Source organism: Erpetoichthys calabaricus, chromosome 3 (assembly GCF_900747795.2).
Source record: "Erpetoichthys calabaricus chromosome 3, fErpCal1.3, whole genome shotgun sequence".
Classification (NCBI taxonomy): Eukaryota; Metazoa; Chordata; class Cladistia; order Polypteriformes; family Polypteridae; genus Erpetoichthys; species Erpetoichthys calabaricus.
Window position 1 is genome coordinate 94,798,196 of NC_041396.2, and position 26,820 is coordinate 94,825,015.

General features: G+C 34.5%; 1 protein-coding gene across 2 annotated transcripts; it reads left to right on the forward strand.

Annotated features, from left to right (window-relative positions):
- Window positions 1–220: 220 nt before the first annotated feature.
- Window positions 221–25,317, forward strand: esco2 (establishment of sister chromatid cohesion N-acetyltransferase 2). Of its 2 annotated transcripts, none has more exons than XM_028797172.2 (11): window positions 221–410; window positions 2,266–2,349; window positions 2,589–3,675; window positions 4,542–4,590; window positions 6,785–6,845; window positions 7,919–8,063; window positions 11,635–11,766; window positions 11,936–12,025; window positions 17,918–18,061; window positions 19,817–20,001; window positions 24,771–25,317. In XM_028797172.2, exons 2-11 carry the CDS (start codon window positions 2,294–2,296, stop codon window positions 24,901–24,903), a joined length of 2,082 nt encoding a protein of 693 aa, XP_028653005.1. In that variant the 5' UTR covers window positions 221–410; window positions 2,266–2,293; the 3' UTR covers window positions 24,904–25,317. The 2 variants fall into 2 exon arrangements, with proteins under 2 accessions (XP_028653005.1, XP_028653004.1); XM_028797171.2 differs by having other exon boundaries at window positions 225–410; window positions 2,283–2,349.
- Window positions 25,318–26,820: the final 1,503 nt, after the last annotated feature.

Consider the following 26,820-nt stretch of genomic DNA (forward strand, 5'->3'; position numbering starts at 1 on the left):
ATTGTGGTGAAAAATGAGTTAAATTAAAATAACCTTACACATTTAAAAATGATATAATAATGCGTCCCCTACATTTTCATAGCTTACTACACACACAATTATAATAGCATAACAGACTAGTGCAAGTAAATATTGCTGCAGACCCTTCTCGACTAGTGCGCGCCAACCCTGGAAAGTTCTGACATGACGTTAACTCAGATGCTCTTCCTGGTTGTAGAGGAAGGACAGTCCGATTGGCTAAGAATGAGCCAATAATATATCATTATGTGAAAGTTGACTGTGTTGTACAGCCCAGTTGTTGTTGTCCCTGTGGCGCGCAATTTGAACAGAAAGTGCAGAAAAACCGGGAACAGAGCGGTGTTCTATTTTATGAAAATATAAGAACTGGCGAGTTACAATCTTAAAGACTGGTAAGAACATCAACAAAACTAAAAAAAGAAGGCCTAGATGGTATTTTATTAGCCAGTCTTTGCCAGCCTTTTAACTTGTATTAAAACTTTTAAATTATATTGCTTTTATCAGTGCGCGTTTATCTGAAGACATTATGTCCTTTCATTTTAACTACAATGTACTATTATATACATTCTATTGACCGGAATTTTGATGTTTTTATCAGTTTGCATTGCGGTACTCAGTATAACAAGATTGAATGTTTTATTAATGTTAATATGCTCATTTGTAAAAAAAAAAAAAAAAAAAAAAGGCGCCCAATAACTATTCGGGGTGTCCTTTAGTTTTGTTAGTAGGGCGGTTGTGATATTCGTGAATAATTTCTGCCAACGTGTTTTGTTTTTTTTAGAGCGTTGTGTAACCCCGAACCATTTTTTCGCTAGTTGCCAACTACGAAGGGTTTAAGCAAATTCCACAACTATATTTTTTGCTAAAAACACTTGAACATTTTTATCGGGCTTGTCCGTCAATGACAGAAAATCTCATAACTGCAAAAATTGAATCACTTTAATGATACTGTAGTATTTATGTACGGAGTACAAATGACTTCGAATGCAATTGTGTTCTCTACCCAGAATTGAGAGTAGTAAAAATAGATAAAGAATTGATATCCGCCATTGCGGCCTGCTGTCTAAAGTCAATAAGAGATACTACACCTTACATCACTTGGAATACCCATGACCACAAGTGTAACGATGCCTAAATGAGTTTGTACATAAAGAATCTCTCGGCAAAACTACACGACATGTATATTCTTAAAAGTAGTACACGAACAGGCTGTGCAACTAGCCCAAGCTTAGGTAGTGGTCCTTGTTTGGCCATGTTTCTGTAGGTTTATCTTAAAGATCAACACATTAAGAGCTTTTTCGAAGGAGTGTATCTTGTGTACAAAGCATACGTTGTACTGATAAGATATTTATTTAAATCTAAAGCGATATCTTGATTGTGGTAGTTGCCGTTGGCTTTTTAGATTATAAGGTTAGTTTTACTTTGTATCTTTTGGCACTCTGCAGAGTACTTATTTAAACGTTTATAATACAATCATATCAATGACTTTGCTTTCTCTCTGAATCCATGTTTTCCTGTACAGTATTTGGTTTGGAGAGAGAATTTATTCCAGCAGTGTCAAATGCAAGGCTGGAAGTGACTGTGCCTGATGCAGGCCCGTCACAGGGCATACTAGTAACACTCAATTTTGAGTTGATTACTAGTTCACCTGAAGTGATTTACTTAGGAATGTTTTAAACTATGTTTGCAAGTAACTCATTTCATAAAGATTTTTTAAATTTTTTTTTATTAGATTTTTTTTAATTATACATGATATGCCTCATGTATGTACAGTACAAGAAAACTTTTATAATGCCTCACCCTAACAGTTCTTTTATCTTTTGCACGGTCAGATGCTTTCTTTCTGCTTACTCATTCTGGTGTGTATTTGATAGTAGGGGTGTTGTTTGTTATAATATCCATCCATTTTCCAACCCGCTTTTATTTATTTACCCTCTTTAATAAGTCAAATAAGGGTAGATAAAGTGCTATCCATCTATCTGCAATTAAATGTGTAAAGCGCTTCAGTTTTTTTTTATTTGCCTAGTTTGCATTTCAACTGAGTTTCATCTTTACATTTGTGTGTTTACATTTCTCTAATAATCTCAGCAATGTTCTGTTTCATATTCCATATCATTGTTTTCATATCCGTATTGTTTTTTTTTGTTATGCTAAGTGACTGCTCTTTCCTTTTAATGGTATGTTTAATACTATCAATTCAAAATACAGTACTACGGTCATTTTTTTTTTCCCATTTATATTTTTAAGCTTCATATCTTTTTGAGAATATAGAAACATGTCCTCTTTGGTTACCCCGCGGAAAAGGAAACGCAATTTTGTTGAATCAGAGAGGTAGGTTTCCTCTTATGTTTGCAGTATTTGGTATTATTTACATTTTTAAAGATATTCTTTTAATTAGTAGACGCATGTGCTACAGCTCTCTCTTTACAGCATTGTCCAATCCAATGTTAGCAAGTTTCATCCTCCAAATTGTTTTGTGAACCCCATAAGTATTTTAAGTGAGATTAATAGTGTTTTTTTTCTTCTAATTTAATCTTGTATAACACTAAATTTTGTTTCTCATTTTGTAGCTACATGGAAGGCAATCCGACGAAGAGGCTATTGAAAGATATTGCATTTCCTCTTAGAAAAAAAAAATCTGCTTCAATAAGGAAAAAAGGGTCAAAACCTTCCCATGCAGAAAAGGAAAACTATCCATCCCTATGCCAAATGGCTCCCTCAGACTATCCCATTTCGTCTTATGCCCATTCTGTCTTTACTTCTAGTAACCTATATAAATTTCTTTCTGATGGCTCTGACAAAGACGGTTTACAAGAGTCTGTAAATACCAGCTCTTTTTACAGTAAAAAAACAAAACAATATTTAACCCCTCTTGACAGAAAGCATCTTAACAAAACTAAGTCCATGTCAAGTGGAGAAGGTGTGGAGGAAAGCAGAATTCCTAATGCCAATAAACCAAACAAAAGAAAGAAAGCCGCAAGGACAAGCAACAGAGTTTCTCAAGGTTTGAAATCACAAAAACCTAAATGTTATAAATTATCTTGCCCAGTTCAGCAGAAGAGCAAATTAGAACAGGATACATCAAAACAGTATTTGCCAACAGCTAATAATCAAAATGAAGTTCAGCTAAAGACATTTTCTAAATTAACCTTTAGTGGTTTGAGTGCTAAGCCCAAGCCCAAGCTTCCAGTGGGAGCTGCCTTTTTTGCAACTGGAAAAAATGCTCGTTTTATGTATAAAAAACCTGTGCATAAAACCTTCAAACCAAATTTAGGTAACAATAAAAATACTGAAAAAAGTAATCTAAACCGGTCCTTCAGTTATCAGAGAAATAATGAGAATGAACAGCAGCAAAATCAGCAGCTACAGTTTCTTCAGAAGCAGAAAGACAGACTAGATGTAAAGGCTGAAAACGGAGCAAAGAAGGGGCATCTTGACTGTGTAACAAAAAATATCAAAAGCCATGAAATAAGTGGACAAAACGTTGTAGATAAAAGTAGCTTGTCAGATGAACATGTGGAGCATGGGAAGACCCTACAATTGGAGAAGGAATCAGATGTGTTATCAAAGTGTTCTGTCACCCAGGAACTGAAGATAGTCCTAAAAAAGCTTGATGAAGAATGCCTGTCTAGTTCAAGGAAAGAGAGAGAAATTAAGGTGATAGAATTGTCTTTTTTTGTCTGGTTGTGGGTTATAAAAGACTGATTTAAAAATTTCAAGCTGGTCATTGAATAGTTTGATAGGATTGGCTTTTTTCAGAGAGAGTGCGTTGCTCAAAACCTTCAGTAACAGACACATTACACTTGCACTGAGATCATTTCCAGTTGACAGGTGGATTTGAGCTCTGGGCAAGGGAAACTTAAAACACAGGTGTGCTTATAAACTGCATTAACAAGACAGCTTTTCTTAATATCAAACTAGGACCAAGAGAATATGAGGAGGCAATGCCACATGCTAAAATCTTGATGTGATTTGACACTATCTATAAATTATTTTTTTTATGAAGTCGGTACTTTTATATTACACATTTTTAAAATTGGGTTTAAGTAGTTTGAGGTGAGTTGTATGACTTAAAATTGGCTTGTTAAGTTTCTTTATTTCATCTTGAGGTATTTTGATCTCCATTCCTGTAAATGTAACACTAATTGCATTTCATTCTGATATATTAAAATATAAGAAAATAATTCTAACTACAGAGAGTCTTCCAAGAAAGTTTTGAAATTAAAATATTTGGAAGGCAGGCAAAGAAGTTTGAATTCTTCGGGGGAGAAAGTTAAGTTCATTCTATATAAAGCACAGTTGTTGGAGAGAAACTCTGTTCTAGATAACTATTAGTAAAGTACAATTGTGTATACAGTACAGTATATATATTAATTTTTTGTTTCCATATTGTCTCTTGTCACAATTGCAGAAGTAAGATATAATAGCAGATTTGAGGACTTGTGTTTATTTTCTTATTTTGATCACTACAAGTTTCTTTGACAGTTAATGACAGTCATGTAAACTATTTTTTTCCTGTACAGAATAATGAAGACCTTATGACACGAGAGTCTGACGTAGAGTTTCATAAAGGTATTTTTTTTTCACTTTCAAATTATTTACTGTATAAAGGAAGTACTAGGGTGTTGTACCGTGTTAGCCATTATGAATGTAGAGAAAAGCCAAAACAATATGCAAGCTTTCGAGGCAACTTGGGCCCCATCTTGCCTGAAGAAGGGGCCGGAGTTGCCTCGAAAGCTTGCATATTGTAATCTTTTTAGTTAGCCAATAAAAGGTGTCATTTTGCTTGGCTTTTCTCTGCATAGAGGAAGAATTGTTTTGGATGCTGTAAATTAAGATTGAATTGACTGATAATGAAATTTGGTGAACATCGTGCACTTGTTAATCTTAAGAGCTGATTAGGTTTTGGATGAAGTATAGATAATTCAGCTTTGAACTTTTTAAAGTTCAAAAATTTTAAAGTTGATATTAAGAACAGCCAAACTACTGCTCAGAAGTACAGAAGAAACTCTGGAAGAAAGACTTTTGTACTTTGTGAATTTAACTCAAAGTTTGAACTTTGACCTTTTTGGAGTTTTTTTAAGCACAATAGTCACACCAGCTAAGCTCTAATTACAAACCGGAGTTAGAAAAACTGTAAATCCATATGGCAGTGTGCTGGGCTACCACTTGTAGCTTTTCAAACCTGGTAGTCTATGTATCCTTTCTGGCAATCTATTATATGGTAGGGTTGGTGTCAACCTGGAAAACCCAGAAGGCAACCAGTTATAGTAAAGTTTATTTGTGAAGTGTTGCTGTATGCAAGTGCATTGCACTCCATCTTCTACTGCAGTATAAACACAAGGATGAAAATATTTTAATAAACATGATATTTAAAGGATTATGTCATGTTGATGCATGGTAATTTTTCAATGTATACAAAAATATTTTATCAAAATGATCTGAACACTGCATTAGTGTTCTCCACTTTAGTGTTCAGGCCTCACTCTGACAGAAAAACTAATTCCCAGGGTCTAAAACATTACCACTTTGAACTCAGTGTTATTTTGATGTGCAGTATGCCCTTTAGGGTGTAAAACACCTTAAAAAATAATAATAGATCCCATTCTAAAAGTTCTTCTTGTTAGTAAGATGGGTTTTAGGCCTGAAAAGGCATGGTCATACTCTGCAGTGTTTGGGCTAAGAATAGAGAGCGTTTTTCAAAACTTCCAGTATACTAGAGAGGGAGGTATTGTTTTCTATTAGGAGCCCAGAGTATATTAATGATAAGAATCTTATTTTTTTCATTAGATTCTCTAGAAGTGCCTTTTTGAGGTTGTCTGAAGCAAAATCTGTTTGTAATGGTAGTGTCGCCCTCTGATTTCCAAAGGTTAATAACTATTTCCTAAGGCTATAAACTTGTGAATTTGTGACAGGAGAATTTTAAAACATTCAAACTGTCACATATGTGGTCCACAAGCTGCTGGATATTTTAGGTAATTTTCACTGGTGTAATAAGGCCTGTCAGGAAAAAAAAATGCAACAGGTAATTCTTTTCAGCTTTCAAGTGGAACATTTCATGAAATAACTCTGTACTGCATCAGCATTTTTTGGTTTTTGCAGGCCGACTATTAAAATAAACAGTCTAATACCCCCATGCTTTCTAGCCTTTTCAATCCTAAAATTAGTTTTACAAAGGATTGCTTCTAGATGCTGTCAAAATAGAGGTATGTTTTCTGATTTGGTTCAGATGCTGTCCCCTCTCTGCAGTCATTGCTGCTTTGTGGAATATCTTCCATATTTAATCAGTTGAATTGTTCTTTCAGCATATTTTTTGTAAAACCCAGCTTGCAATTACGATTACGCTCACTTATAACTTATTGAAGTAGAAATGGACTGGCTTGCCTTGTCCTTTTTTTTAATCTATCATAAAGTATGCATTAATTATTTATTCATATTGCAGAAAACAATGATGGATAGCAATTTTTGGAGTTCTGCCTAGGCTGTGTCAATTTTAAAGCTAATGATATTGTATCACTTGATTGATTTACATACTTACTTTGCAATTTCACTATTTTGCTCAGTAGTCATTGTGTGAGGAGATTGTAGTTACAGCAGATAGGTACACTATAAGAAGTTGCCTTTACAAGCAATGGTCTGAAAATATTTAAAAACCCAGTTATTTTAATTGTTTCTACAATAGTGTTTTTACTACTTCAATACACTTTAACATTTTTATTCTTTGTCTCTCTCTGTCTTTCTTTTTTTTTTTTTTTATATGTTTTAGTATCACCACAAGCAGCATCTGTTTATCCAATTTTCAGCACTCCGTCATCAGTTCAGAAAAGGTAATATGATCTGGTCTCATGCTGAAGGAAACAATTGTATAACTAATATTTGCAATTTCCCTGGGATTAATTAATAAAGTTTATTTAACCTAAATTCAGAATTCTGCTTCTCTCCCCCCTAAGAGTTTCAGAATTGCTTTATGTTGTAAAAATTATAGTACTGTATTCTCATTGATGACTTTCTGCCTATAACCAACAATTTCTTGATATTTCCATAAGTTATGGCTGTCACATCCCTATATTTTCCAGTCCCTTTTGGATTATGCTGTATGCATTATTTCTGCATAAGTACAAACTGTTGTAAAAGTTAATAACTTAAAAAAAAAAAAAAAAAAAAAAAAAAGCGTTATCTATATAAAGCTTTGGTTCTTGAGCCTTTCTCTGATAGGCTGAAAATGAAATAAAAGGATTTAAAAGAAAGTATACTTGGAGAAGTCAAACTGGGAAGCGTTTTGAAAACGTATAACATTTAAAAATTATTTTGTGAACAGTGATTATGAAGACTTTGTAACTTACATTCAAGACTGACACAGTTCTACACTGAGCATAATGAAAGTTTCCAATCAATATGACCTCCGCATTTTATGGATGTAGGAGTTAAAAATGAAATATTGGAATTTTTGGCTAAGAATGTACGCCCTGCATCTGACACTGGGCAGGATGATATTTGAACCCAGTCTGTCTTAAATTATAATGGTAAAATAAATGTGCAATTAATATGTAAAATGGCTTTTTATTTGATAGGCTTAGCACTTCGACACCTTTCATAATATACATTCTGACATGAAAAACACAATGCAGCCATTAATTGAAAGGTATGTTTTAATCATTTTTAGACCGTATATTTTGGACGTGGTTTTGATTTTAAAGTTTGTTCGACTTTTTTTTTTTTTTTTTTTTGCAACGTTCAGAGAGGAAATGTTTCTCCTGCTCCAAATTTAATAAGAAGATACCACCAGTCTTATTGCTTGTTTTTTCTTCTTAGGATACATTTTAGTTTTTCGGAAGAAATGCTGCTCTAGGAAGAAAAAAACAATGATTTAATTGATATCTTTATGATTTGTATTTTTAAGGAAATGTCAGCCAGGCATTTTGGCTTCACCTGTATTGAACAACACAACTCCTTTTCCCAAGAGCTCTTTCCTGAAACCAGTCAAACAAACAAAAGCCAAGAAAAAGAAAGATGTGGAACTAGAACCCTCTGATCAACTTGTCATCGTATGTAACTTTTCTTACTGTATATTCACTACTGTTTAGTTTTTTGATATTCTGACATTGACTGGAGTATACCCAATTACATGATTTAATTAAGTGACAAGATCTGCTTCATAGAATGTACCGCAGTGTACTATGTAGTTATTAACAATGAAATTTCAGTTATCAAGTCGATTGTATTTAGAAAATGCTAATTTTCACTGATGGCACTCCTTCGAAAGTACTTGCTATACAGTTTAATGCTTGTAATGTTAATAGGTTATTGTGAAATTATTTTAATTTAAACAATTTCAATGTTTTTATTTCTTAAATATAAGCTATGGAGTTCTTCTTAGTCTTTTGTTTTTAAAGAATTCCATCTAATCATGCGTACTGGGACTATTGGGGTGCTGCACAGGGCTACACCCCCTGCAACCACAACAGGCGTCCGTGACAGAAGCACAAAATGGCAACCCAGTAAATAAATTTCATAAAGTAATAAAGTCTCCTCAAGAGACCAATAAAATGACAAAACCTAAAAGATACTTAAAAAAAAAAAAAAAAAAAAAACCATGGTTGATATTAATTTTCTGTGTCATGAACTAAGAGGGTTGAGAAATATTTCTGTAATTCACAAAAGAACCATTGGGGAACACAATATCTAACTAGGATGGAAAAGAGAGAGCAGTTTTCAGAATTATGTGTGTTGTGAACATTGTTTAAGAATATGGAGTAAACCAACCAAGCGCAGTCCCTGCTTCTAAACCAATAGTTCCCAGGTTCAGTTCTGGGCACTGCAAGCCTCCTGTGGCCATGAGTTTATTTTCCATAATAGGTAAATCATTCTTATTTTTAATTAGCTCTGTGTTTAGTAAGTTGTCCTTTACCATTTTTGCCAAAACTTTAAAAACGTAAGCTTCCTTTGTCCATTTCTTTTTAATGCACCATGTCATATAATTGCACACAAATGCTGCTAATGCTACATTCTAAAATTAATTACAGTACTTCAGTGCCATATTCAATCATTTGCTCATTTTGTATGAAGTATGTCTTAAAGAGCAGATGTGTAAATGATGGTAAAGTAATTGCTCCTGTTTAGCATACAGTGCTTTTTGTACCTGTTTGTGCATGCATATTGCTAATCGTCAGCATTTGGATACAATTACGGTAGCAAATTTGTACAGGAAACGGTGGGTTAAAGAAAAATATCCAAAGTTGTTGCAAAGAATACAAATATCATTAATTTCTTTGAAATATTTCTTGGTCAGATAACTAAACAATTAAATCAATAAAAGTAAGAATAATGATGTGATTTAAACCTTCAAGACTATATTTAGTGAAATTTTGCACCTAATTGTTATGATTATAGAAATCAGTATCTCATTTACAATACGATATAAGTTCAATGTCCTTCTGTTTTTAACTTTTATTATTAAGGCATTCTTTTTCTATACTGATTAAATCCAGTTCATCCTCTTCTCTCAAGACAGTAATAGACACCTTTGTATGACATCTTCAGTTTCTTGGCAATCTGTCACATGTAATACTCTTCAATCTGCATTTTCGTTTTGGCGATTTTCGAACTCCGTATTGAACTTTAGGAATACGAGTAACTTGCAACACAAGTGAACAGAATAACAGGGTTCAACACTGTTAATGCAATTAGATAGGTTTCTCTAACGATCAATTAGCATGTAAACAGGACTAATTAAGGATAAACTATGGCCATTTACCGTTAGGATATTGAAGGAGCTGCTGCTGAAAATGGGGTTTTGTAGCCATATGTAAATAATAATAAAAGAAAAAATAATTAATTTCAAGCAGTAATTGCCATGGTACATACTGATAATGCCTTGGCTATTTTTTAAATCAATGTAATGGTATCTAGATAAAAAGGTATTCATTTCCATGAGAAACACAAATTTTTAGGTAGCTGCAAACATTTAAATAGTGTGTTTTCAGTGAACATAATAAGGATACAACAACATGCAAGATAGCATTTTATCACTGTCCGCATGAATCAGGGTACCTTTTAGAGTTTGGATTTAAAGGCTGCTTGCGATGTTGTTATGGCTTTTTTTATATTAAAGAAGTTACAAACATTGAGTAACCTTAAACAAAAGAGAAAACTGACAAAATTAAGGTTTTATTTTTATCAAAAGGCTAGAAGATTTTTTTTTTTTTTTTTTTTTTTTTTAATTGGAAGTAGTAACACATTATAATTTTACATTTAGTCAGAGTTTAATTTTTACAGACTTGGACTCCAGTAACTCAGTAATTGCTTCTGACTCTAATTTGGACTCCACCACTCCGGTTTTAGCGTCATGAGGGCGACTTACACAATATTGGGCAGGTAATTTTAATGTTGTAGGTGACTGCGATATGTTCATAATTATTTTAGCAGGGATTTATCATCTGCAGTTGCCTTATATTTAGTACTATTCTAAATAAAAAAAAAAACAGGTTGTTAATTTTATGGTAGCAAGGTAAAATGAAGGCATATCTACTTAAGCTACAACGCATTAGTTATTCTCTTTTGAGTGTTTACTATTCTCTCACTTCACTGATGGAATGTATATAAAAAATATAACATTTTGGTTGGCTTTGCATTGTAATATCCACTAAGAATCCACCTCTAGCACCAATTTTCATTTCAATGGGTAAGATTGTAAGTGTGTCTTTTGCTGTATACACTTGATTTAATAAATGAAGCTGTGCTTAATCATTTAATTTGTATTAAAAAATGTTTCCCAAAGAAGCTTTTAATTTCACCCATCAGAGCCTTGGTCCAAAGGTTAAATGCAAGTTGTAAAGTTGACTATGCAAACATCATTGCTGAGAACATTTATTGGCTTGAGACTGTAGTTATTAATTCAGTTGTTTTAGGCTTTGCATTTATTTGGCATATATAATAATATTTAATATTAGCTGTGTAAGCCCATGCTGTAAAAATCCTGGGCTCCTAGAAAACCATGGATTCTAGCACTTCAATCAATCGCATCGGTTGTGCAATAGCAGCTAAGTGAGGTTCTCTTTCCTCGGCGGTTTTGTTTTGCCGATGTGCTTGCCTTGCTTGTGTTCTAGCGGCTAAGTGAGTTTCTCTGTGCTTTCACTTTGAGCTTCATGCTATAGCCTCGCACTTACGGGCCAGACAGACAGGCACACACACTTCCACATGTAGACGTTTATATATAAGATTATCTTTTATTGAAACCATCTCTGATTTTTTTTTTTTTTTTTTTTTTTTTTTTTTTTTCTCTCCTCTTTTTTGTAATTGTTTCTACTACTTACCTGAAGTTAGATTTATGTAATTTTAGGACTTTATGAAGACTTATTTCAAGTTATTAACTACCACTTCAGTCTAATGTGAAAATATGTTTTTTTTCTCCTTGGGATTAATAAAGTATCTATCAAATGTTTTGAATGAATGACTACATTCCATTATTGGGGGGGGGGAATCAGCTTCAGAAATTCTAAATTTTAACGTTGTCTTCCTCAGTATACATAAAGATCATACTCTATGATTAAAGTGTAAAGATAAAAGTAGTAATTTTCTTGTCCAAACTAATGTCTATTTATTTATTTATTTATAAAGGATGCAGGCCAGAAGAATTTCGGTGCTATTATGTGCGGTTCTTGTGGTATGGTGTATACTACTGGCAGCACAGAGGATGAATTGCAGCACACCCAGTATCATCAGAGTATTCTGGATAGAATTAAATTTGTGGTATGTCTCTGTTAATGGGGTTTCTTTGATCCTGTAAAAGTAATGTGCACCAATGGAAACCTTTTTATTTGGGCATCTAAATTTATATAGTAATGGTGAATCAAAATGCAAAGTAATTAAATATATCAGTCGGCTGTAATTTAATCACTGTTTTTTCATTTGTTTTTAGGGCTGGAAGAAGGAAAGAGTTGTTGCTCAGTACTGGGATGGAAAAATAATTCAAGTCCTGCCTGATGACCCAAAGTATGCTGTCAAAAAGGTACTATTTTATCATCATAATGAAATATTTTAATTTATATTGTATGGTTTTGTAGTGTCACTTAAACGGAAAGCACGTGACTCATACCTGTTTCTCTAAATTTAGATGTATATGTTTCTATACAATGCTTGCAAAAGTTTTCAGATTATTGGTCAATTTCTGTCATTTTACTGAGTAACAAATCTTATACTGAAATTGTTTTGGTTTTAATAATTTTAAATCTTTTTTGATAAGTACGTCCTCTTGATTATAAGATTATCACAGCAAATACTAAAGAAAAAAGTGGAAATTAAATCATGAACATAAGAAAACCGATTTTACATTTAAAATTGTTCTTTTTCAGCCTGGTCCTATATTCAAAATCTACAACTTTTTAAACAAGTTCAATTAATAACAGTAATTGCCCTGAAATTCTGAATTCTGACAATTAATAAAGAGACCATACAAAATATCATTTAAATGATTTGTGGATTGAAGTAGAGTAATTTTCATTTTTTATTTTTTTTATTTTTTTTAATCAAATTTTTATTGATAAACGGAAAAAGGAGAATATTAAACAATCAAAAAATAAGTGATCTTTGGACCAATAGCTGTTTAATATTAAAGAAGCAATTAAGGGCCAACAATATGAACAGTGGAATAACTAAAATGAAGAAGTGTGTTGCTAGAGCAATAATTGCTTCAGTAGGAAAAACATACACTTCTAATTTTGAATTTGAGTTGGTACATAAACCTGCAACTTTTATTGCCAATTTTTTCTAGTACTAAGTCTGAGCACCCCTGATGTTAGGTTATCTGATAATTCAGTTTAAATTGAGTTGTATTAATTGAGTGTGCCCTGTGACGGATTGGCATCCTGTGCAAGGCTGACTCTTTCTTTGCACCCAATCTTGAAAAGGAACTTTCTTGTTCTTTGCCACTGAGAACTGCATTATGTGATCTCAAGAGAGGGATGCATAGATGGAAGAAAGGATTTTTGTAATCTGAGAAGGTTTGGTGAGAATAGAACAACAAAATAGTTTTGACCATTTCTGTTCATATAATGTGTAATGTTGACATTTGAAGGTCTTCAAAAATCTTTCATCTGCTTTAGATAGCTTCTTACATTTCTAATTCTCTTTGGGGGAAAAAATACTTTGTCAAAATTTTGGACTCAGGTTTTATTGCTAGAGATGTTACTTCAAGGTGGCATTATTATGTATTCCTTTTATAGTTTCAAACACTTCTCTCCACCATTCTCAGCTTACGTAAGATTGAGAAAATCCAGCTAGTGTTACATATCCTTCAGTCCTAAAATACCTATGTTTTGCTTTTGTTGTGTCTTTCTTGTAATGTGAAGAGCAAAAGCGCACCCAACAGACATCTGTGGTTTCATATGTTTATTCTCTAGGTTTAAATATAACCTTGCTTGTCACACTCCTGTAATTGTGCTACTTCTTTAACAATCTTCTTTCATCCCAGGAAAATGCAAAACATTTCTACATTTTTACTTACATTCAGTTTTATTTATATAGATAGAGATATAGATATATAAATAAAAATAATAGTATTCCCCTTCATGAGGTATAACGACTATTATGTGATCCTACTTTGTTAATCGATGTACTCTTTTATACTGTATTCGTTATTCTTATGGATGTTTATTTTCCAAAATATAGTTTTACAAGCTATAGTCTGCTTTTACCTCTAGGATATGCACAAGTTCAAAAAACCAACTGTTCTTAAACAAGTTAATTGTTTTGTTTTTTTTCTTCAAAAGGATATCTACATCTGAAATAAATCATTTTAAAATACAGCTTTGCATACTTTTTTGTATTTTACTCGCACATTTTCATCTTATATTAATATGTATGTATATATGTATATGTGTGTGTGTGTGTATATATGTATGTATGTATGTATGTATATGTATATAAAATCCCTATTTGCGTCCAGGTGTCCGTGTGTGGGTGTCTTCTGGTGAAGTGCGCATGCGCGGGGCACGGTGCGATGCGCGATATTACTGTCAGAGAAAGTTACAGGCGTTTTACGGAAATACAAACCAGTATTACTGCGAGAGGAAATTAAAGGTACACAATACAGTGACGCATATTACAGCCACATACAAGCCAGTATTACTGTCAGAGGAGATTAAAGGCATATTACCGACGCGCACGCCTATATTATCGCCAGAGAAAATTAATGGTATATTACGGATGTACAAGACGGTATCCTTCAATAAGGGCGCGCACAAAAAGGCGAGCCTCAAAAGGGCGACCTCAATTGGGAGCAGCGAAAAAAGGCGTGCGTAAATAAAGATCTGCACCTTTGTTGCTCTTCACATATTCCAGAGCCATTTGAACTAAATTATCTACGAATGCCTTTATTCACCGCGCTCAATTGAGGTCGCCCTTTTGAAACTCGCCTTTTTGTGCGTGCCCTTATTGAATAGAGCCGTACAAGACAGTATTACTGTCACAGAAAATTAAAGACACACAATACACGGCGGCAGCCCACGAAGAACTGTCAGCTCAGCAAGTGAACATCAACAAAAGACAGGCTGAAAGAAAGAAAAATACGACCGACAAAAAGAATGAGGTCAAAGTCCCTTGCCATTTAATATAGGCTGTACCTACTAATGTTTATGCACTACTGTTCTAGCGCCCGTTATTGTAACGGGCTAAATGACTAGTATATATATAATATATTAGTGGAACGAGCCCTGGACACAGACAGGCAGACATTTTTAAATTACCACCACACATTTATTTACAAGTCTTAAGTGCCACACAACCGCAAACTCCAGGCCAAACCACACTATGCCTCTCTTCAGACCGCCTCCTGTCTCTCTTCACAGACTTCGTCCACTCTTCCACCCGACTCCAGCCCTTCTGTGAAGGGAGGCGGCCCCTTTTATGAGCACCCTGATGTGCTCCAGGTGTGTTCCGGCAATCTCCCACCGACACGCCCCAGTGTGGCGGAAGTGGCGGCTGCGTACCCGGAAGCACTCCGGGTGTCCCCACTCATCTTTCCCCCCAGCACTTCCTGGTGTGGCAGAAGTGCAGGGGTCCAGGGTTCTCCAGGCATGGGGGCGCCCCCTGGCAGTGACCACGGGCCCCTACAGGGTACCCGTTGCCCCCTCGTGGTCTGGAGGAGGCGCGAGCCCTCCTCTGGTCCTCCTGGGTGTCCCGGCTGGGTGCCACCCCAGCTGCGTGCAACACACACACACACACACACACACACACACACACACACACACACACATATATATATATATATATATATATATATATATATATATATATATATAATATAAAATTAAATAAATAAAATATGGATATATGTATGTATGTGTGTGTATGTATATAAAATACACTACCGTGGCTGTCCGTTTGTCTGTCTAGGATTTTAAATCACCTGTAGCTCGCAAACCATTTGACCTGAAATTTGGTACACATATACTAAGTGACGTTTACTATTTACTTTCGGGGTGGTGATTGACCTCCAAGGTTATTCATCTTTCTGCTTTTATTTTACTTTATTGTAGAATTGACTATCGGCGGCAGCCGCCGTGCGGCGCATGTGTACAGGTGCCGTTCTCATCCCTACCACCTTTGCCGTCACTTCCCCTACCTCTTCATATCTTAAATCATTCTTGAGGCAGATTGAAGACTTAAGTGCCAGCTTAAGTGAAAAATTAAGGAAAATGTACTAAGTAATTGCAACACAAACACTGACTTAATCAGTTTTAACACGAAAAGTTGCAGAGGAAAAAAGAGAAGAAGCAGGTCGCTAGGGTGGAGAAAACGAGCTGCTCATGAAGCAGTAAGAGCATCAACCTCTGAGCAAGCGAATGCTAAACATACAGAGAGTATGAAAACTATGAATGCTCAAGTCAAGTGTATTCACTACACGTTATCGTTCAATGCAACATTACTGGTACTATATATTTGCGTCCAATCCTTTTATCCTAGAAATTGCCAGAAAGAATGTCAAATTAGCTAAAAAATAAGGTTTGAATATTCCTAATAAAAATAAGTAAATACTCAAACTTCAGTTAACGATTGTGGACATTATATATAAGTTTGTACTTCCTTTTTTTTATACTTTATTATTAGCAGCAGTAACAACAGCGGTGGCCACAGCAAGAGCAAACTGCAACAACAAAGGAAAAAAAATCCTAGTGGTACTTGGGAAAGTGTTATTTAAATACACATCACAATACATTTGTAAAGCAGGACACCAAATGAGGGCTACAAAATGTATGAACGCATGCAAAATAATTTTTGGGCACAGGAAGAGCATTTAGAAAAACTGCTCCAAGTATACTTGTAGACTGAAGTGCAGAGTAGTGGGATAGAAACTGCTTACTGGCTTTGTTTTACTAATGTAATATGGAATGGTTAAGCTTGTTATTGTCAAAGTGGCTGATCATGGAAGTGAAGTGAAAAACATGTATCTATAAAATGCTGAAGTTTTGCATAGTGTGTCTGGAGTAATTCAATGCCAAAATTATTGCAGGTAAAACAATGTCTGCTTTTGCTTTCATATAAGATTATTTTTGTTTATTTTTTAAATAAATTTGAATTCTACTCTAATAGTGATGTTCAATCTGACAGCCTTAGTTAACAGTGCCCTTTGCACTGATTAAAGAATGTATAAATGGGCATAAATTGTGGGGGAGGCAACAGACTTTTGACAGAAATCTACAATTCTAAATTCTTAGACACATTTTAAAGTGCACACCCTTTCAGCATGACATGTTTTTGAGCACATCTTACTATACCATTTTCAGCTTTAAACGTGAAGGTACTTTATAGAGTTATTTTCACATATTACCTTTTGAACACTTTCAAATGCTTTATCACAATAGCAGTAAAGAAAAACAGACCTCTGTACTGGTGCTCTGTCTAATCTCACCTCACTTTCCCATTATCTTTTGCTGGTGTCGGGATTCTAGTGCTGTTTATGGATGGAATGTCAAAGTCCATACATTTCTAACCCCTTTTTAAATAAACAGATCATATTTAATTTAAAGTAATCATTAAATTTAGGCGTGTTTTGTTTACTACATAATATTCTATTGCTGTACCCAAGATTATATTGTAATATACATCATAAGTAGTCTAAACCCTCCTTAGGTTTACCTAAGGGACAATAGGAAAAAACAGTTTAGAACTTAGACAATTATAGAGAGCGATTTAGAACAAGTTTGATATACAGCATACACGGCATAGAACTATTGCAGGTAATAACATCTGTCCTTTTAAGTGACAAGTTTTTTGTTAGAGCAAAAGTTTGTCTTCCATTTTCTGTGCTGTAATGGTAAAAGTAAGTTTGTTGTTGATACTGTAACTAGCATTCAACAGGTTGTCTTTGTATTTACCTAAATTTTTTTCCAATAGATAGGCATGATATAATACATAAAGTAAAAATGTTAATTGTTTGCTAGCAGACATAAAAAAACGATTTTAAGCAATTGATGTTTCCCATGGAATGGTTTAATTATTGAAAATGGAGTAATAACTAGTTTAGGCACCTTTTACCACATTGATGCTTGATCACATTTTTTACCAACTGCTTGTAGGAGTATTTAAATTCATTTCACTAGTAAGTTCAGCATCCAAATTTCCATGCACATGATGTTATAACAATAAAACAAATTAGAAAATGTAAATATTCTCAAATGATGCACTGAAATTAAACTTTCTCCTAATACTGTAAATCAAGCTTCATTTATGCATGTGACTTATACAAAAAATGATGTAGTTTTAAATTAATAAAACACTAAGGTTTAGTTTTATTTTTTATTATTTCATTTAGTGCTTTAACTACAGAGGGTCCAAAAGAAAAAATCAATAAGCATTTAGTATTTTTTTTTAAAGATTGTTTAAAACTATTACATTTTTTCAGGCTGATGAAATAAGAACACTTGCTGATGAAGAACTTGGGTTCAAACAAGCTACACTCAGTTGCCCTAGCAAAAGCATGACATACTTGTTTGTGAGTAATGAGAAGACCATTATAGGATGTCTTGTTGCAGAGCAGATCAGACAGGTAAGTGTTATGATGAGCAATTGCAAAAATGCAGTAAATAGTAGGTTTTTATTCTCTCCAGTTCATCAAAGTTAGAGTGAAATTGTAGTCAATAAAATTGGCGGTTGGGGAGATCCAGTTTTCTTTTTTCTTAAAATGTATCTTACATAAAAAAAAATATATACATATATATACACAGTGGAATCTCGGTTCACGACCATAATTCGTTCCAAAACTCTGGTTGTAACCTTATTTGGTCCTGAACTGAAGTAATGTCCCCCATAGGACTGTATGTAAATACAATTAATCCGTTCCAGACTGTGCGAACTGTATGTAAATACTTTTTTTTTTTTTTTTTTTTAAGATTTTAAGCACAAATATAGTTAATTATACCATAGAATGCACTGTGTGATAGTAAACTAATGTAAAAACATTGAACAACAGAGAAAACTAACACTGCAAGAGTTTGCGCTATAGCGATATGAACCGCTTGCTAAAAACAGTTTTTTAACGAGTTTTAAGCACAGGGAAAAAAATTAACATTTGAAAAATCCGTAATTTAATAAACCACCAAGAAAAGCAACATTGCAACAATGCACACTACGAACAGATCGCTGTAAACAGAAGTGAAAACAAAAACAAGCCCTGTGCATTCTTTAACTGCCTTCTCTGCCTTATGCGTCCAGCCCCCTCTCTCTCTCGCGTGTGTCTCTGTCTCTCTCTCTCGCGCGCGCCTGTGTGTCTGTCTATCTATATATGTCTGTCTGTCTGTCTAAAATTTGGACAGACCTGGCAGAGCATTAAAAAGGAGGAAACCCAGCATCTGGTCACGTCCATGAGTTCAACACTTCAGGCTGTCATTGCCAGCAAAGGGTTTTCAACCAAGTATTAGAAATGAACATTTTATTTCCAGTTATTTAATTTGTCCAATTACTTTTGAGCCCCTGAAATGAAGGGATTGTGTTAAAAAATGCTTTAGTTGCCTCACATTTTTATGCAATCATTTTGTTCACCCCACTGAATTAAAGCTGAAAGTCTGCACTTCAACTGCATCAGAGGTGTTTCATTTAAAATCATTGTGGTAATGTACAGAACCAAAACTAGAAAAAAAGTTGTCTCTGTCCAAATATTTATGGACCTGTGTGTGTGTGTGTGTATATATATATATATATATATATATATATATATATATATATATATATATTATTCATAAGTTCATTTTCTTTTTTTCTTAAAAATGTATCTCCCCAACCACCAATTTCACTCTAACTTTATACCTGTATCTTCAAAGTTGAATCAGCTTACCCTTCTAAGATAAGCAAGTTAAAAAAAAATGGATGGATTAAAGATTTTTTACAACTACTATTGACTTAGTGATTCTGTAAGTGGATGGTTGTACTGTACTGCTGCCTGTTTTGATAATTTTTTGGAGAATACTTATCTTAGTTTACATCTCTATACATTGTTCTATCCTCAGCCCCATAACTTGAGGGCAGTCTAACTCCTATAACATACGCACTGACAAATGTAAACTCTCCATTGACAGAACTGAACCTAGTCCTGTTGCTTATACAACACCGAAATTTTGTCATTTTTCATTATTGAAATCACTAATCTTGCAAAATGCTTTATGGTTAAATTCACACTTAAAGTCATTCTACATTATGCTTGTGTCATTACACAGACTTGATGACCTTTATATTTACAGTTCTGTCGCTCAGGTGGTATATATGATTGATTTGATTGTTCTGAGCACATTGCATTTCATATTTTTAGGCATTTAGAGTTTTAGATCAACCTGCTGATGCAAATAGTTCCAAGGCAAATGACATCCAGGAACCACTCCGAGCCTGGTGTTGCTCAACAAAGCCAGTAAATGCCATCTGTGGAATAAGTAGGATTTGGGTGTTTGGTCTGATTAGACGGAAAGGTATTGCTACCCGCATGGTAAATACACTCAGGTAAGCATACATAACTTGTAAAAATTCTTTCTAGTGACTTGTAGTTGATGGCCAGAAAAATGTGTATATTTGACATTTATGGGAATGGCATGATTGAAATGGCTCTCAAAATGCATCACAGAATAAATTGACTGAGATGTACTGTTTTCTATAATCCCATAAATAATGCTGAGAAAAGTAAATCGGCTAAAGAATAGCAATTTTGAGTCCACCACAATGTATACAAATTCTTTTAAGACTTAAAAATGGCCATGAAGCATTTTATAAGCTAGTTATAAATCAAAGGTTAAAAATGACCTGACAGAATAGTGAAGCCTTTGGGAAAGGTAGCATTGAGACTTAAGGGAAATGCCTAGAGTTCTGTTGAGTTAACTAGTAGGTCACCTATTGAACAATATTGCTTATTAGTCACTTGATCTGAATTGTTATGACAGCAGTTCACTTCTTTACTGGAGTTAGTGATGGTGATGCGCAAGTCGTGATTTTGGGTATGAATTGCAATACAATTTTTAAAAGGAGCTGTAGAATAAGATGGATATGGTGTTCCTATTATCTGGTTCGTTTGCCAATTCCTCTTAAGGCCATTTCTTTGTGAACGTGTGTATTTCATTAATTGCAGATATAATTCAACAATGTTTTACTTTCTTTATAAAGTAATAAATAAGTTTATTACATCTTGAGTGCTGTGAAAAAGAATGGCTTTTCCCGGTTTCCCACTATTATTGAAAATGTTTTACACTGTGAATTTTTTTCAGGTCTTTAACCAAAATATAATATTAGAATAGACCATCTTAGTGAAACAAGCAAATTCCTGTGTAACTTATTTATCTAATGAACAAGTTATTCAGCTGTCACTGTTTGAAAAAGTAGTTTGTCCTCATTAAATCAATTCACTTAAAGGAGTAATTTGCTAATTGAACACGCTTGATTATATTAATTCTTGCTCAATATAAAATCTTATTTTGATCCTCTCATTTCAGTGAAATTGCCAGCACAAACATTCAACAAGAACATAATGCCACAATCAAGGGAGTTCATAAAACAAGTTGTTTTTCTGTCAGTCTGGAAAAGCTTATAAAAATCTGTTCCCAAAAAAATGAATAATTCCAGTAGGGGCTAAATTTTCAAAATTACTCTGATGGGGCAGTGTCAAAAAATCTAAAAAAACAGTTTTCCCTGGCCTAAGCAAACATCAAGTGTACCTGACTGGACAAAAATGTGCTTCTCTGGAGAAGTAGCAAGGTGCAAGCCATGGTAAACGGGGAGAACATAAATACTACTCTAATTTGTCAGGAAGCACCAGAAAGATTCCCACATCTATTGGGGAAAATGTTCATTAGACAGATGAACCAAATGTCGAATATTTTTAAATGACAGGTCTCCCTTTATGTCCAGCGTAAAGCAAACAACACATTCCACTATAAGAACATTATACCACCAGTGTTAGTGATGGTGTGGAATGCTTTGCTGCCTGTGGATGACTTGCTATCATTCTGAAAATTTAATAAGTCATCTGAAGTATAACTGGGTTGTTCAGCAATGTGATAATCCAAAACACAAACGTATGTCCACATAAGAATGTCTGGAAAGAAGCCTAATATATACATTTTGGACTTGTGTAGACACAGCCCATACCTAAACCCAGTAGTAGGGCAATGGCAAGACATGAAATGACGGGTTCGTGTTCATAGACCTACCACTGTTTCAGAATTAAAAGTTTTGCTTTGAGGAGTGAGGTAAAATTCCTCTACAGTGAAAACATTGTTTCAGAAAAAAGGCAGTAATGGCGGAAACTACAAAAACATCCTTTTTCATGGCACCATGTTAGTTCATACTAGCCATCCCCTGCGGCTCTGCCTTGTAGTAGTGAAACAGGGAAAACTTTAACAATCAATTAACAAACTGGTATCGCTGGCTAAGCCTAGGCAAGGAATACTCTAAAACACAGAGGTTAGACCGACTTGAGCGGAGGCTGGCGCATGAGTGAGGTGGGCCCTGCCCGGCTCCCTACTCCTGATGTCACAATTCTTCCTCCCCTCAGTACGCAGCCTCTGTCTCGGATTAGGGCGAGTTTATCACTCCTGCAAGCGAACTATGATTCTTAACGTGATGAGAGAAGTCGAAAAATCAACCGGAATGTTCAAACAAATTCTAGAAAAAAGCCCGATCTAAATTCATTAAGTAGTTCTCTCCTTTGCTAGCTAAGCAGAGGTAAGGTACACACCTCAAGGCTGATGCATGAGTGAGGAGGGCCCTGTCCCCTTCCAGGTGTGGTGAAAGACCGAAGTAGAGCTCTGCAGCTCCCCCTGGTGGCCCCCACGGAATCCAGCAGGGCTGTGCCAAACTCGGCAACTCCCCCCCATGCCCTGCAGGAATCTGTGGTGCCACAGCCACCCAAGAGGGCTGGATGGAGGTAGTTCTTTGCAGATGCCCTCTGCCCTGGTCATTCCATCCAGCTGGCATCCCAGCCGGGTAATGGCCATGGCTGCCCGTCACAACCTATTGCTGGTTTAATGCCTTTATACATGCTCTTGATGGTGCCTGCTGAATATTGCCTGACAGTTGAAGCCAGTAGTCATTTGCACACACCTTAGAGTTTTCAGTTTCAGTAGGTTTTGCTGGCTTGGATCGCAGTTGTAAGTGATAAGCTCATTTTGCTTAGCGTCAGTGACTGGCTCTAACACTGATATGCCAGCCTCAAACCAGTCTGCATTATGGTGCTCTTTTTTGCCCTAAGTCATGATGGCAACACTGTAGCTGGTGTTTTGGAGGAAATTCCATCTTGCTTGGAAATGAAAGGAATAATAATAATAATAAGTACAATACTGGGAGAAAGTTTACATGACAATTAAAAGCTTGTGTGTGCTCTCGGCAGAATAGATGTTATGCTTAGCCCTTTTTTTTCCTAACCCCAGAGCCCATTTAACAATAGCATTTCTACCTGCTGTAGTTCCTAATGTGAGGTCAGGTATCTTTTCTCCATATTATATTTTATTACCGGTTAATCCCATTACAAAAATCATAAGCTCATGCTGAGCAGACATTCAAAGGTGTACCTGACCACATTTCTGTTGTAAATGCAGTTATTTCACATTTATTACAATGGAAACAATGTTTGTATAGCCCTAAGAAATTATTGGATTGCTAACCTATAATTCTAAAATCAGTGGCTGATAAAGTGATGAAGCATTTATTTATATAATTTTTACATTAAGATTTGCTCAAACATTCTGGGGCTTGAACTTATTAAAATTTGGAACATTTTTAACCCTTAACTGGATTTAATTGGTTAGATAGTGGATGGATGAATCAATTTTAAACACAAGTGATGGTCAGTTTGCAGCTGAGTGAAATGGTTCTAAAGGTTTATATTGTCAAGAAGCAAAGAATGCTTCAATGATGTAAATAAAGGAAGATAGATATAAACACAATGGCTTAAAAATAACATTATAGCCATAAAGGTTGTATAGGCGTCTTAGATTGATGTACAGTACAAGTCCATTCAAGAATTGTATGATTTCAACCTGGATTTCCAGTATTTCAGTATTAGCATGAGAAAAAATCTGGCAAATAAAAATGCCAAAACTTATTCAGGAACAATATAGTTAAAAGAAGACACAATCAACAACAAAGAAAAAGAAAATTGGACTGTTGAAATGAAAAAGCAAGGAATTTGTACACTGAAATAAATACCCATGTATATTTTTCTTTTAAACTACCACATCTAACATTCTAGTCCTAAAGTGCCTGTCCCCAATGCAGGCTCTATGAAATGCATCACAGTGCGGGCAAAAACCCAAGATTGCAGCATAATAAGTCTAAGTTTGGAGAGTAGCACATCTACTTCAAGAGAGACCGAGTGCCACCAAAGTAGACAGGGATAACAACAACATTTTATTTATATAGCACGTTTTCATACAAATGATGTACCTCAAAGTGCTTTACATCTCCAAAGTTTTTACATGTTCGACATCCTTCACCTTACACAAATCTCAATTAAGTATTTAAATCTTTCCCTTACTACTTCCTTAACTATATAAATGTATGCAAACTTCAAAACTTTGCTGTGTGTAGCATACATCATTTAACCGTTTTTTATTAAAGTAAAATATTTTTGGTATCTTTATAGTGTTTAAGGCAAATGTTTTTCCAATACTAAACCACGTTTGCTATAAATCTTGCTCCCTTTTCGGAATTTTTTTTTTTTTTTTCTAGTAAATTCTTTGAAATGAATTTTAAAGGCCAAAATTAATATGCATTGTGGTAGTTTAGTATGGTAAAGGAGAAAACATTTTTTTAAGGCTTTTGAAAGAATTACATTTATTGATAGAAATGAAAACTGGAGAAAATATATTGTACATATTTATGCTTTCTGCCATTGCTGGGTGGGTATATGGCCTTGCGGTTCCAAGCTGAGCACAGTAGATGGTGCAAAACTGTTCTAGGAAGGCTGCTTACCGTCTTAAGATTCTGGATGCCTGATTTATTCTCATTATTCACTGTTTTAGTAAACATGTAGCATGTTACATCTTGTATGTTTAGAACCCTAGTTACATTAACTACGTTTTATTTGGACAGATGACCATTATGTGATTGCCAAAACTTTGATTAAAAAGACCATATGTGATTATTGGAATAGTACGATATTTGTTCAGATAACTCACAAACTGCTTATGTTTCTAAAAATTCAGTTTCTGTCAAATGTATAATTCTGTTTTGTTAGTTTGGACCTCCTGTTTCCTTTTTTTATAATATTTTCTTTGTTTCAGAAATACATTTATATATGGATGCCAGTTAAGTACAGAAGAAATAGCGTTTTCAGACCCAACACCAGATGGCAAGCTTTTTGCTACAAAGTACTGTGAAACGCCTGCATTTCTAGTTTATAACTTTCTTAGTTAGAATGTATGTGCGAACATTTGTTGTCCCAGAGACACATTTTCAATAATTGTTCTATTATTTTAATAGTGTTACAAAACTGATCTAGAACTCCTTAATTGTATTCTTGTCCTGAACTTGGTTATCTGTTAACTTGTATTTCAGACATTTTTAGTCTAGACAGATATGTTTCATTGACAATAGAAGATAAAACATTAGTATAATCTTAAAAGAGAAATTTTACTAAAGTGAAAAATGGTGATTGATATACATGACAAGCCCAAACATTGTATGTAATTAACTATTGCAGATTTAACTTTAAATTCTGTTTATATTGTGCATTTGTAAATTATTCCAGTGTTGTTAATTAATTGATTGATCAGATTTCTCAAGTGGTTGAGGTCTTTGGTTGTTTTATTGCAGTTTTCAAAATGTTTTAATAAATGTATATTTGTTTAAAAATATCCATTATAACTTTTTAAGTTTAATTGAAATATAAAGCCATAAAGGCTTTATGGGTTACTATTAATTATGTTTAATAATGACATACTTTGGTTTCAAGTAAAACCCTGAAATTTGAAATTATACATTTATCATTAATATAAAAAAAAAAAAAAAAAAGATTTTAGTAGTTCTGGCAGATTCTGGTTCTGGTTTTACACAGATTATCCTCCCTCTGCTGTTTAAGTTACCGTCGGTGATCATTTCTGTGCATAGTGTTGTTATTTTTGTGCTTAACACCTCCTGTATGCAGTAAACATCACAAGAGCAATAGTAATCAATTCTCCCAGCAGGAGCCCCCAGACAGCCATCTAATAATAAATTCAAACATATTAATGAAACAGATACCTCTTCCAAATGATAAAACTTTGTAAACATTGAGCTTAAAGGGGCATTCCGTTATGAAAACTGATACTCCAGGTCTATAGATTTAAGCTGTTTATCAAGCAAAAGTAGTTTTAGCTGGTTTTGGCGGGTCATAGCATTAAAACTGTGTGTTTTTGTATGGATCTTTTAGAAATACGTTTTTGTTCCAGACTGAATGCCTGCCAAATAAAAAGTATGTGGGCTTTGTGGCTTTTGAGTGCAATGTTTAAAACTGCTTGTTCTATAAGTATTTATACGTATTAATCCAAGTTGTGGGGGGGGATGGAGCTAAACAGGCACAGGGTTTTTGATTATTATTATTTTTTTTTTTTTTAAATAAAGAAGAGACACTGCAGAATATTCTATTATTAACTCCTGTAAAATGCACTTTGTAATACAAAGTACACTTTATATTAGTGCCTAAAGAAGATTAAAAAAAAAAAAAAAAAAAGTAAAAAAAAAAAAAAAAACCTTTTGTAGTTTTTCACTTTTCTTCAGGCTTAGAGCATGCTGTTTATTTATATAGTATATAGTAACTTTTGTACAGTTGTGCAAAAAGTGCACTTTTTAGCAACGAGTTAATCTTGCAGGACATAACAATCATTTACTCCACCTCCTCCTCTTCTTGCACCACTTTTCCCAGAGAGGATTGTGGCTGTGGCAGCAGGCTAAGCAGGGCAGCCCAAACTTCCCTGTCCCCAGCTACAGATTCCAGCACTTCCTGGGGAATTTCTAGACGGTCTGAATTCCTCCAGTATGTCCTAGGTCTGGCATAGTCTATCCAGCCAGTGGGATGTGCCTGAAGCTGCTCTGTGTGTGTCTGCCAGGTGCGCATTCTTATAACATGTCCTAAGCACCTCATTGGCCTCCTTTTGATCTGGCAATGGCTATTCTGAGGCTCTACTGAATTGCTTCTCACACTATCGTGGAGTGTCAGTCTAAAAGCCCTGCAAATAAACTTTTTTTTTTATTATTTTTTTAATTTTATTGTAATCGCACAACATTCCATACAAATAGATCAATTTTTACAAAAATAGGATTGAGAACAAATCAACCCCCACCCCTAAGAAAGAG